Here is a 13,640-nt window from a genome sequence, read left to right as displayed (position 1 = left end):
AGTGGAATTCCCTCGTTTCAATCTTCCAAAGTTTTTTTTTTTGATCCGAATTTCCAATTGGGGCGGAAATAAATTTGCCCTTGGTTTAAAATGGGGTGTTTTTTTGTATACGGTGGTGGGGCGTGGCGTTAATATTTTGGTGTGGAAAGCTAGAATTTGTATTAATTGCGGNTGGGGGCGGAAAACTTATTGATTTTTGAAAAAGTTGGGTATTTGTAAAATTGTTGAGAAGAGAATTGAAGAGTTTAGAAAGATCTTTAATGTTTGAGAATGGAGCCTGAAACTATCTTCTTTTGGTGATTATAGTCGCCTATGTTTGGAGTTTGAAAGTTTAAATCGTTATTATTAACAGTATTATTATTTGTTTTTATAGATAAATTTCGTTTATTCCCATTATAATATAAGTTATTCTTGTTACTATTGGGCGTAGATAAATGTTCAGACATAGTTTTTAAGAATTTAGTTTTTAAAATCACTCAGTAACCAATATCACACAAACATTTACCAATGAATATAATAGTAATTTCTATCCCCATAAACACACTCGCATATATATATATATAAATATATATATATTATATATACTGTATTGTATTGTGTTACAATTTATTATGTAATAATATGTTATATTGTACTATATTGTGTAGTATTGTATTAAGAATAGACAATAAACCCAAAATAGTATTACTATATAAAGTAAAGTGATATAGTTTAGTAAAACCTGGAAATTAGTTGAACTAATGTTTAATAATCAGAAAGGTGTAAGTTGTAAAAAAATAGATATTTTGACGTGAGATGTAATGACGATAATTTTTCGAATCGATTAACCAGAAAGTACGAAATAAGAACAATAGCAAGCGAAGGAATAGAACAATAACAACGATAACCCAAAAAAACAAACAAAAAAAAATTAAAACGAAACAAAATGACAATAACAACACAAAATAATGGGATGGGATGGAATGGAATGTAATGGGATTGGAAGGTTTAGTTTAGTGTTGGCCTTTGCATAGTCCATTTCGACTTAGTTCCAATTCAAGCGAGAGATAGAGAGAGAGCTGTCCGATAGCCAAGCTAACTTTCTTGTTATAATTTCGAATTCGAATTCGAATTGACGTCTGTCTTTCTATCTCTGGCTGTATGCCAAAAATGAATGGAAGATAGAAAAACTGGAAATAGGAAAAGGCAAAAAGCAGAAAAAGAAACAAAAAAAGGAAAACAAACAATTACGATTCTTCTGAGACAAGTCCGCACAAGAGAGAGAAGATAAAAAAAAACATAAGACAACAACCAGCATAACGATCATTTGCCGATGACGAAATGACGAAATGACGAAAAACCTTAAACGTCTGTCTGTGTCTGTCCGCAGCATTGAGATGAAAATAGTGAAACAGAAGACAGTGAAATGCGCGTAAACACGTCATAGATTAGGCTTACTGGCTTATGATAACAATAGTATATGTTCGATCAGACAGAGAGGGAGAGAGATTGGGTTGACGTGCTGGTTGATGCGTTGGTGTGCTCTGGTCTGGCCGCTTATCCGGCGGGCATGGTGAGGAGAAATGGAATGAGATGTTTTCTTATTTTTGTCGGAAGGGCGGTGCGTTGCAGTGCATTGCAGTGCAGTGCATTGCCAAGAACAGTACTAGTAGAGATGAGAGACTGGGACCAGATTTACCCGTGGTAAATGATGTGCATTTAGCTAAATTTTCTTTTCTTTCTTGTGACGTATTGCTGTTTTCTTGTTTTCTTGTTTATGTTTCCAATTTCTTATTAGTTTGTTTCGATTGTGCCCTTTCAGAATGTATGTTGTGAGGGAAAAGGCAACGTTTCGTTGCCGTAGATTCGGGCTATTCATTCGTCTTTAATGACGATTACGGTTTTTGGTGAAGAGAGGGTAAGTGATCGGTGATATTGTATTCTTGAAATTCTTGAAATTCTTGAAATTTTTGAGGAAAAAAACTAACATGTGACCAAACTTTCGAACGCTCATTAGAATTTTTTTGATTTTTAATTTTTTTGCATTCCGTTATTCCCTGCCCGTTTTCTCTCTCTAAACCACCAGTACCAATTTTTCAATTCCATTCAATCCATCAATCAATTAATTGCAAGAAAGGAAAATTGAAGGTGAAAAAATCTTTTGATACTATTTCAAATCCTACGTTCACTCACATGTATTATATACATATATATATATGGAACCTTTCCCACTGTAATACACTTCATAACACTTCACAATAAGCAAAGCTATACCCAATTTTCTCTAGCCAATATGTCTCTACGTTTTATTGCTTCAAAATCTTTGAACAACTTCAACAGAACTCTTCTAGTAAGAAAAAATAATCTAAACCTAATTAACTTTAGAAGAAACTTCATCTCTTCAATCGTTTTGAAAAACCAAATCTCTACTAAAGTTAATGACATTTTAAAGTCTGAACACAATTTGGAAATTGAAAATATCAAATCACAAGATTTTTCAAATGAAACTTTCAACAATTTTCTACAAAAATATGATTTCAGTTTGATCGATAACTCAAACGGTAAAAACATGTCAGAAATTAAAAAGACAACGAACGATGAAACTATCCACGTATTCTTCGACGTTGCCCAAGTTGCAAACTTACCATTCGATCCAATGGCAAACAATGCTAATAACGATCAGGCCCAATCAAATGAAATGATCACTGAAGAAGACTTCGATTCTTTATCCGATAACTTTGCAAATGTTAACGTAGTCATTACAAACAATTCCAATAAAAAAACCGTATCATTCGAATTGCTAATGAATTTGGCTGAAGGTTCTTTCTATATCGATAGTGTAACACCTTATGAAAATGAACAAAAAGCCTTGGATGAATCAGCAGAAGCTGAAGTCTCTCGTGAGTTAGTTTACCATGGCCCTCCTTTCTCCAACTTGGACGAAGAATTACAAGAATCTTTGGAATTATATTTGGAAAGTAGAGGTATCACTTCTGAATTATCATCTTTTATCACTTCTTATTCCGAGTTTAAAGAGAATCACGAATATGTTAACTGGTTAGATAATTTAAAACAATTCTTTGGCAACTAATCCCTGGTTCTGTGCCCTTAGTACCAATAAATGAAGTTTTTCCTTATGATAAATATTTCGAAATTATTGTCGCTTACTCACTACCTTGTAAATACACCCGTCAATAAAATTGCATGTTAAAGAATTTTTTTTATTCCTATAATTACTTATATATACACATAGCATACATACATACCTATATTTATGCTATAAGACCATGCTATTAACATTCTATAAAATAAAATAAAATAAAATAAAATAGAAACATATTGGAGTTGTTTCTTCTTTGCTTTTGGTCATTTAATATTACTTACATGTACTTTAAAGTTACAACTAGTTACAAGTTAATTTAACTTCAGGTTGGTATTCATTATTTAAAACCAATTTCATGTTTTGTTTAATGTTTTTCTCTACCTCTTCATCAATAATTTCAATCTTCTTCTTCTCTACTTTGTCTAATTTTTCTACTAATCTTCTTTTTAATCTCAATAATAACCGCCTATACAAAAACTTTTGTCTTTCTAAATTATCTAAACTAGACTCATCAATTACTGGCGTTTTGATCACATATTCATCTAACAATACTTTCAGTAATCTAATAGCTTCTAATAGCATATACCTTTCATCTTTAACTTGGTCTGGCTTCTTCTTTAGAACATCAAAATTCCCATTGATATACGCTTTCATATATTCATTGAAAAGTTTGTTGGTGTCAGAGATAGTCATTTTACCTTGACTATTCAAATTTTTGGAAATTCTAAATAAAAATTTCCATGCTTCACTAGGAATTGTAATAATCTCATCTATTTCAGATTTAACTCCCTCATTTTCCTTCATATAGTTAATACACTTTTGTAATAAATCGGATATTTTCTCTTCATTATATACTGTCATACCTTTTATGGATTGTTTTTCAAATGCTTTATATATAATCAGCATACTTCTTTTCGAAAATTTTACAGCTGTATTCTCTTCAATCTGTTTATTCAATTCCAATGACTTTTCAACACAATGATTAGGGTCATTCTCTATAGTAAAATATAATGATTTATGATACATGTCAATGTCAATCAAATATGGCTTTTCTTTTAGTAAATCCTGAAACAATTTTAAACCATATTCCCAATTTTTTGTAGCTACAGAATTGGCTAAAATCAACCCTATGATATGTTTATTCGAATGGAATTTTCTTGTAATACTCCAATGGGAAAGCTCGGGTAGTTTTATCAACTGATTCTTTTCTTTCAAAAACTTTTCTGGGATATTGACATCAAAATACTTATCAATTGCTGATAGCGTACTTCCTAGTATTTGACTATTAGAGGTTCTTTGGTTGAGTAAATTACATAACTCAAACAGAAATTTAGAATCAATATGTCTAGGAGGTATTGATATTAAGAAACCGTTCAAAAATTCAACAAATAATCCATCGTTTTCAACTTTTGACAGTCCATGTAAAATCCATGTATATGTGATCGAATCTCTTTTTATACCTTTGATATCTTTTTCAAATAGATCAAACATTGCTGTCACTTCGGTACCATTAGCTAGCGCACTTAATGCTGAATTAAATATAATTTGATTTAACTCATTCTTCTCTATCAATGCATTCACTATCTTCATTACAGTTTCACAATTTTTTTTAGATATTGGTTCTTTCTGTTGAGCCAATCCGCTAAAAAGAATTGTATGGGTATATTCATTTAATGGTATATTCCATTTCTTGGCCCAATTGAACAGGTCAATCGCTGACTTAGGTTGATTTTCATTCAAGTAATATTTTATTATATTATTCAAAGCACCAGATCCTCTACTTTTTGATAACTTACATAAATATATTGCCTTATCCACTTGATGCCTATTTAAAAATTTTTCAACAGTTTTAGCAATTAACACAGAATCACGAAGTTGTTCCCCAGTAACCCCCAATATAGTATATATCATACGTTTATCAGTTGTTTTTGTAAGAAATTTCACATCCATTGTACTATTAGGCCCAATATCAGAAGGCTTCAAATCATTGTTAGATGCATGATAGTTTTTCTGTAGTAAATGTAAAGCATGTTGTTTAGAGTATGCTGATTTTTGTACATTCTTAAATTTCAACTTCTTTTTATCATTTAGCCTACTAACTTGGCTTTTGGTCTTATTAATAACAATACCTTTACTCTTCAATATATTTAATTTTTCCTTAACCTGTGAGGCATTGGACCTATTTGAAACATGAAATTGTCTTACAAACAGTCGATAGCATAAAGACATAACTTAAACAAATAAATCAAACACTCAGATACATCTACAATATCCTTCTATGACCAATTCAATTATATATAGTTGTAATAACCTAACTTAACTAATCTAATATACTCAGAAAGCTACCTGATCTAGTTATATCGAAGTCATCGATATTATCCATTTCCAAAAGTTTTTCACTTCCACTGTTCGAATCGCAGCCTCAAAGCATCGCTTAAGAATTTAAGGTTATAGAATTAAAATATCGAAATATTCTAATCTGTAATTTAAGTTGTGATCATCTTCAAATGTCAAGGTTATTAAAGAATTTATTTAGCTAAAAGGTTTTGGAAGTTGTGGAATCAATGGATACATTGATTTAATTAGTATTGGTAGAGTATATCTGGGGTAGGACTGACTAAAGAAAGCTAAGAAAAGATGATTGAAAAATGTGAAGGTCCAGTTCTGTTGGAAAGAATTAATCATTTACTGACGATTAAATATGGATCTGACCAGGATAGGATGAAATTAGCATCAGACGCTATGTTGTATTTACAGAATATTGATTATTTTAATTCACCGTATTTAAGTGTTTTCAACTCATATCTAGGCGTAGATAATACATCTAATGATGAAAATATTAAATCCGAATTGCCCATTAAAAATAAGTTATTGGCAAAGGTCATTGCTCATGAATATACCGAGGCTATTACATTATTGGAGACTCAAAATTTAGATCATAGAATTAATTATAGACGTATAGAGCAGATTTGTAATATATACATATTGAACAAAGATTTTAAGGGTCTAGAAGATTTGGAACAAAGGTTAATTTCCCCACAAGATTCTGTTACACATCTCACTGAACAAAACGATGAATTGGAGGCTCACCGTAGATCAAATCTATTGATATTATCTTCATTATACTTCAAAGGCAGGTTTTTTGATTTCAGCAATAGGTTTTTCCAACTATTATCTGAAGATAATGATATAATATCATCACTGTCGTACTCGATTCCTGGCCAATTGCTTTTTAATAAGGAATTGCTTTATATGATTTTAATTTCTACTGTACTTTCGTTACCATTTGATGAATATGAAAGCTTACTCTATTCAAAAGAATTGATATCATTTTATAAAATCAATCCTCTCTTTCCAAAATGCTTAGAACTTTTAAGCAAAGCACAGTTCGAAGAATTCTTAAATATATGGAATACTGAGATAAATGAGATATGTGAAACAAGTCCATTTCTATATCAAAGTTGGATAACTTGCCAGCATCTTATGAGATGTAAAATATATTTCATGCATTTGAAGTTAACAAATAAGATATCTGTTGATTATTTCACGGAATTATTTAAAATGTCTCAATTAAAAATTAAGGAAGAATTAATCGAATTTCTTGATTTCTCTCATGTTAATTATTCAATAGACCATGAAAAAAATATATTATATTACAATCGTCAAAACTCATTATACAAATCATTTGAAATTTTGAATAAGAATTATGACACAATTAATGATATTATTTCATTGAAGAAACAAGAAAATGAGAACATGAGGAATTTAGCCCAAGAAATAATAATTAATAATAGTAGAAGTGGAACTTTAACTAACACAAATTTAACAACTATTACTACAACTACATCAACCATTCGAGGTCAAACTACTGACGATTCAGAAAATGAAATTATCTGAAACCGTTGGAAGATGTAATACAAAACAGTAGTGCAAAAAAAAGTTATACCAACATTTTAAAATTAAACCATTAGATCAATTGAACACTAAATCGTTTCTAATATTCAATTGATTACTTCAAACCCTTCTCATCAGGTTGATGATAGCATTGGTCTCTAAAGCTAACACCTTTTTTTTTCACAATGTCTGCACCAATAAATTTAGACTGTTGAGCAAACGACGCTATCTTGTAGGACTTTTCACATTGGAACCATTTTTTGAAAAAAAAAATTAAAATTAAGATAATGTGAACAATTTAAACAGAGTTAAGGTAGTTTAAAAATTGAGGAAGAAGATTAAGTTTTAGTTTATTTCAGAATAGTAGTTTTATATTTTGGAATTAATATTTTATTTTATTAGTGGCTTAGAAATTGTAGCTATATATTGTCAAATTTGTGGTGGATTATGTTGATGAGCAAGGCCCCTAAATTAGGGAATTTATTGAGTAAGAACTCAATTAAAATTGTGTCAGGATCAAAATTAAGATGCAATTTAAAATATATTAATGTTAGATATATTAGTGATACTCCAGATAAAGTTTTCACTAAATTATCTGATGAAAACGATCCACAAAGAGATGCCTTTTTCAAATATTCCTGGGGTTCTTGGATGAAGAATGATGCTATTGAAAAGGAGAAAAGAGTCACTAAGTTTTCAATTGAAGGTCTAAATGATGTTCTTAATGATATTTATGAGCAGACTAAGGTTGAAGCTAAGGTTACTAAAGAAGGCGCTATTAAGCCACCTTCCTTTAATAAAAATTTAACAGTTTCTTTACCACATAATTTAACAGTTAAAAATATTGGAGTTATTAATCCTAATGAAAAGGTTCAAATTACTTCAATGGCCAGTATCCACGAAGGTAAACATCATCGTATTTACAAGATTGATACCAATTTAGGAAAGTCCTTCGTATTGAGAGTTCCATATGCTTTGGAAAATGAAGATACAATTGCTCAAAGATTAAAAAGTGAGGTTGCCTCAATGGATTTTGCTGATTTGAAATTAGGTATTAAAGTGCCAAAGACTTATTGTTTTGGTATCAATGGTTTGAATCCTATTAGACAGCCTTTCATTTTGCAAGAATATATCGATGGTAAATTATTGATGAGAGATTGGAGTCCATTGGAAAATGATACTTCCGACGGTAAACCACCAGTTGCTTTACAAGATGTTATTAACAAATTATCAGAATTCCAATCTAAATTAATTTCTATGAAATTTAATGGTTTTGGTTCTATTTATTTTGCAAAAGACGCAGAAGAATTGGAAAATGTTCCAGAATTATATGATAATGAAACAAACGAGGAATTGAAAGGTAGATGGAAATTAGGTTACAGTGTCGAACGTTGTTTGTGGAAGAAAAAGTCATTTTTACCAACTGATAAGTTGAAAACCTTTTTAGGGCCATGGTCTATTAACAAGCCAACTGATATCATTCGTGCAACTGGTTTATTAGAAGCTGAAAATGCCAAGGTTAGATTAGGTCTAAAGGAAGCTGACTCTTCAAGCGAAGCTGTTGAATCAGGTGTCCTCAAGTCACAAGTTGCAACTTTCGAAAATTTAGTTAAGCTTGCTCCAAGTTTGATAAATTCCGAAACTAAGAGTATTCCAAATATTTCTGATTTGTTGTTACCAAGATTAAAGCATCCAGATTTGGATCCAATGAATGTTTTAGTCACTGAAAACAATGAAGTCTATCTATTAGATTTTGAAGGCTCATCTATTAAACCTCTAATCTTACAAAATGCTCCCCAATTTGTTGCCTACGATGGACCAAAGGTTTACAACATTGAAAAAGAAGTTCCTGATTATGAGAAATTAAGTGATTCTGAGAAAGCACAATACGAATTTATGTACAAGCGTACTCGTAATCAATTTTTATGGGAAATGGCATTTAATAAGACAAACCCTGAATTCATTTCAATTGTGGCTCCACCAGTTAAATTATTAAGAAGCCCATATATTGCTGCAATCGAAAGAAAGACTGATGAAGAATATATCCTGGTTGATGAGGCGATGATTCAATTGAAAGAAATATGGGATATATTCACTAAGAATGGATTAGTTAAAAATAGTCCATATCCAATTGAATACACAACAGAACAACTTGAACAGCATGGTAAAGATTTATTGAAATTCCATGAAAAATTAATTTCTCAACCATTTGCAGCAACACAAGGATGGATTCCCCAAGATATGTTTGAGAATTTAGTTGCTGGCGGTGTGTTGGTAAAGAATAAGAGTGGTGATTATGAAGTTAGTTCAGAAGCACAATCAGAAGTTCAATCAGAAGTTCAATCAAGTACAGAAAATAAAGACTAAACAAAACAAAACAAATATCAATGTCGCCATACGTTTAATTGAACATGTTTCACCAAATTTTGTAAATATATATTTTTTCAGTGGTTTCAATATTAGTACGTCAAAGTATTTATATAATTTCTTAGAGGCCCTTTATTTGTTTTTTCTTAGTTATTATTATGTATTCCTTATATTTCTATATTAATTATTGTTATTGTTTCAACCATTGTAGCTCAAGAGAATTTGCAAACAATCTAGACTCCACCATATAGATATTTTGATAAATCTCAGTTCAGTTTGTCCTGGCGCCTTAAACTTGCATTGATATATATATATATATATCCACCATAGTCATAATAGACTACAGATGGTAGTAGATATGTATGTAATGCACTGATGCTAAACAGGTCTAGTCGTTTTTGCTTTAACAGAAAAATTAGAAATTAACAATATCGTAGGAGTTACCCTACCTTCCCATCGTTGGTGTCCCAAAGCGTAAAAAGACGCCTAAGAAAACGACAAGCAAACAAAAAATGTAAAAAACAAATGGGTGGAGATATACTCCCACCTACTTCTGCGAGTTGTTCTTCAACGATTGAGTGGTATAGTGTAAAATGGAAGACTGATTTCAATGATATATCAGTTGAGGACAGATGGATCAAGATATATATATATATAAAGGGAGATAGAAACTAGGATTACTGCTAAAGTCAGATATTGGGATGAGATCCCTTTCATTTGACTTTGACTATTCTCCATTGTTTTAAAATAAAGAAGTATTAAAAATATATATAGATTGTCCCCAGACAAGATTTGATAATCGTACATCAATACTAATATAGCTGTAGATTATTTCAAGATGATATAGTTCCTACAGGTAGAAGAGTTTGTGTCTAATTAATTTTGTGCTATATGCCATCATGCCTGACTTTTTATTCGTACTCAGATCACGAGGTTTATTTAATGTCGTTTTATCCAATTGATAAAGAAATAATATAGATAGGAATAATTATAATGATAAGATTGTGGATTAGCGCTGGTGATCTTAGATCTGTTTAGGATTCAACCCTAATTGAAATAAAACAGATGAGCAAAAATCATGTTTTATTACATGTTATTTTTACTTCTGATCAATGTTTAGTAAGAATGGGTCATCACATATTCATATTACCTGTTTGTGTGGGAAACTTAGTGGTTTATTTTTTCATTTTGTTATTCGTTTTCCCTCTTTCTTGTCTCACTGAGGATCATGCTATTTTCAATGATGCCGTTGGATCAGATGTTTTTTTTTTGCACTTGATAGCTGTTTGTAGCTTCTCTATCCCACAGTTGATTTTTTCAATATGCCCTTTTGATAGTTCTAATAGTATATAACTGTATATCTTAATGGCCTGTTACCTATGCACTGTGGACTAGAACACAATATACGATAATACGTTAGTTCACTTTTTGCTGAGGATTGATGAAGAACGCAGAAGACCAACAAGAGAGACAGAGGCAAAAGGAAAAAAAAGAAATGTGAAAAATTTTTTTTATTACTAGTAAGTAGTATTACCATTGTATGTGCAGGGCAGGTATCTCTACTTCTGTCTCCTATATTCTCTTGCTACGTTGCCAACTCAGCCAGTTCACCAAAGATTAATGTAGCGTCGTCATGAACTCTACTATTATTAGTATAGTTACGTTTCACCAATCTTCAATAGCTTACTATTAGCCTAAGGGAAAAGAAAGAGAAAGGGAAAGAGAAAAAGAACAAATATTATTATGAACTACTACACTCCCTCGCACACTGCACCCAGATGGATACCCAAGAGAACTGACAGAGCTTGCTCATTAACTAATTAATTGATGGCAGAGAAATCTAACTCTTTTCGATAGGTAATATAAATGTTTTTCGCACTACGGCGTCGTCTGATAAATTTTGAAAATTCTATTTTGGTTTCGAAACTTCACGTTAAATTAATTACTATTGTGTTTTTGAAGGAGACAGAGAGAGGGGGGGAAATGATAGGTAAGTAGGTAGGTTACTGCCTTCCAAAGAAGCAATAATATACTATGCACTATCTGAGATTTAGTTTCTATTAGGCTGGAAATGATGCTCCATTACCTTGACTCATACACAAGGGTAGAAAAGATAGAGTAAGAGAGTTAATTTATTGGTCATGAAGTAACTAAATTATTATTATGGCCTTCACACCAGAGTTAAACTGGTAGTTTGACTATTAATATTTATCAGGTTTATTGATCTATTGTTTGCTCCTTTTTCATTAACTAAATCATATAAATTAAACGTTATTGATAATATAACTTTTATCATTTCCCACCTACCTTTTATTTTGTCTGTTAAACACGCATCACTATAAAGGTATCTAATAAAATCCAATTAAATCTCTACTTTCTAACCAAGTGATAGACATTTATAGAACTTTTATTTTTATTATATTTTTATTTGGTGGAAAATAGATAGACTAACGTTGATATTATTATTACCATAAATCAAATCGATTCTTAACTAAAGAGCAACATAATTTTTTATCGAAACTATGTCAGCATTGGATATTAATAATTTACAAAACAGCTTTAACCAAGCTCTAAACGTCTCTGCTGGTGCAGTCTCGACTTCACCAACTCAATCATATATGAATTCGGTACCTGCAAGACTTCATTCTTATAGTGTTTCACAAAGACAAAAAGCTTTGAAACCATTCTTTACTGGTGATATTAAAATTTTATTGTTGGAAAATGTTAACCAAACTGCAGTTGAAATTTTCACCAATCAAGGTTACCAAGTCGAATTTTACAAATCTTCTTTACCTGAAGAAGAGTTAATTGAAAAGATAAAAGATGTTCATGCTATTGGTATAAGATCAAAGACTCAATTAGGGGAAAATATATTGAAACATGCTAAAAATTTAGTAGTAGTTGGTTGCTTCTGTATTGGTACTAATCAAGTAGATCTAAAATATGCTGCTAGTATGGGTGTTTCAGTTTTCAACTCACCTTTCTCAAACTCAAGATCAGTTGCAGAATTGGTCATTGCTGAAATTATTGTGTTGGCCAGACAAATTGGCGACAGATCCATCGAATTACATACTGGTACTTGGAACAAGGTTTCTTCAAGATGTTGGGAAGTAAGAGGTAAAACTTTAGGGATCATTGGTTATGGTCATATTGGTTCTCAATTATCAGTCCTAGCTGAATCAATGGGTATGCATGTTATTTACTATGATATTGTTACAATCATGTCCTTAGGTACCGCTAAACAAGTCTCGACTTTAGACGAGTTGTTAAATAAAGCTGATTTTGTCACTTTACATGTTCCAGAAACTGCTGATACTAAGAATCTATTATCGGCTCCACAATTTGCTGCTATGAAGGACGGTGCATATGTCATCAACGCTTCAAGAGGTACTGTCATCGATATCCCATCTTTGATCCTTGCCATGAAAGCTGGTAAGATAGGTGGTGCTGCCATTGATGTTTTCCCACACGAACCAGCCAAAAATGGTGCTGGTGCCTTCTCTGATGATTTAAATAAGTGGACCTCTGAATTAGTTTCATTACCAAATGTCATATTAACCCCACATATTGGTGGATCCACAGAAGAGGCCCAAAGTGCTATTGGTGTTGAAGTTGCTTCTGCTATGTCAAAATACATTAACGAAGGTGCTTCTGTGGGATCAGTAAATTTCCCAGAAGTTTCTCTAAGAGCTTTGAATTTAGATCAAGACAATACCGTACGTGTTTTGTATATCCACAAGAACGTCCCAGGTGTATTAAAGACTGTTAACAACATTTTATCAAACCATAACATTGAAAAACAATTTTCTGATTCTAGTGGAGAAATTGCTTACTTAATGGCTGACATTGCTGATGTCAATCAAAGCGATATTAAGAGTATATACGATGAACTAAACAAGACTCCAGAAAAAATCAGCATCAGATTACTATATTAGAAATATGATAGAAATAACTAATCGTTGATGTATGTAATTTTTTTTTTCTTCGTCATGTTATGGTTACCATTTAATATTTAATATAATATAATGTCTAGTAAATAATAATATAGTCCTTTTAATGTTTTATAATAGTACAACTGAGAAAAATATCATTCCCTCTGGTCTGATACAATAGTCCATTGCACATTGTCATTGTTCTTAGGATCCCATCCATATCTAATCCCAATATATATATATATATATATATTCTCATGATTATATATCATTATATACGTTTAGGATAAACATAGGGTATTTTGATATTTAATGCGTTTCTTAAGTAAATTGGGTGGCAAAATTAAATTTTAATATAGAAAGGC

At 31.3% G+C, this 13,640-nt stretch overlaps 5 protein-coding genes across 5 annotated transcripts; 4 read left to right on the top strand and 1 right to left on the bottom strand.

The window, feature by feature from the left end:
- Positions 1-2,272: 2,272 nt before the first annotated feature.
- MAM33 (Mam33p) lies at positions 2,273-3,070 on the top strand (the record flags this gene model as incomplete). Its single annotated transcript, XM_001642795.1, has 1 exon — positions 2,273-3,070. The coding sequence occupies one exon, from the start codon at positions 2,273-2,275 to the stop codon at positions 3,068-3,070; it is 798 nt and encodes a 265-aa protein (XP_001642845.1).
- Positions 3,071-3,382: 312 nt separating this feature from the next.
- On the bottom strand, positions 3,383-5,311 carry MRX1 (Mrx1p; the record flags this gene model as incomplete). The annotated part of the gene is made up of 1 exon (XM_001642794.1): positions 3,383-5,311. One exon carries the CDS (start codon positions 5,309-5,311, stop codon positions 3,383-3,385), a length of 1,929 nt encoding a protein of 642 aa, XP_001642844.1.
- A 408-nt stretch (positions 5,312-5,719) lies between these two features.
- PCI8 (Pci8p) lies at positions 5,720-6,979 on the top strand (the record flags this gene model as incomplete). The annotated part of the gene is made up of 1 exon (XM_001642793.1): positions 5,720-6,979. One exon carries the CDS (start codon positions 5,720-5,722, stop codon positions 6,977-6,979), a length of 1,260 nt encoding a protein of 419 aa, XP_001642843.1.
- Positions 6,980-7,423: 444 nt separating this feature from the next.
- Positions 7,424-9,343, top strand: AIM9 (Aim9p; the record flags this gene model as incomplete). The annotated part of the gene is made up of 1 exon (XM_001642792.1): positions 7,424-9,343. The coding sequence occupies one exon, from the start codon at positions 7,424-7,426 to the stop codon at positions 9,341-9,343; it is 1,920 nt and encodes a 639-aa protein (XP_001642842.1).
- A 2,522-nt stretch (positions 9,344-11,865) lies between these two features.
- On the top strand, positions 11,866-13,278 carry Kpol_387p9 (uncharacterized protein; the record flags this gene model as incomplete). Its single annotated transcript, XM_001642791.1, has 1 exon — positions 11,866-13,278. The coding sequence occupies one exon, from the start codon at positions 11,866-11,868 to the stop codon at positions 13,276-13,278; it is 1,413 nt and encodes a 470-aa protein (XP_001642841.1).
- Positions 13,279-13,640: the final 362 nt, after the last annotated feature.

Source organism: Vanderwaltozyma polyspora, genomic scaffold (assembly GCF_000150035.1).
Source record: "Vanderwaltozyma polyspora DSM 70294 KpolScaffold387 genomic scaffold, whole genome shotgun sequence".
NCBI classification, from domain to species: Eukaryota; Fungi; Ascomycota; class Saccharomycetes; order Saccharomycetales; family Saccharomycetaceae; genus Vanderwaltozyma; species Vanderwaltozyma polyspora.
The sequence above is the reverse complement of the archived record's forward strand: the minus strand, read 5'-3'. Positions and strand labels throughout refer to the sequence as shown.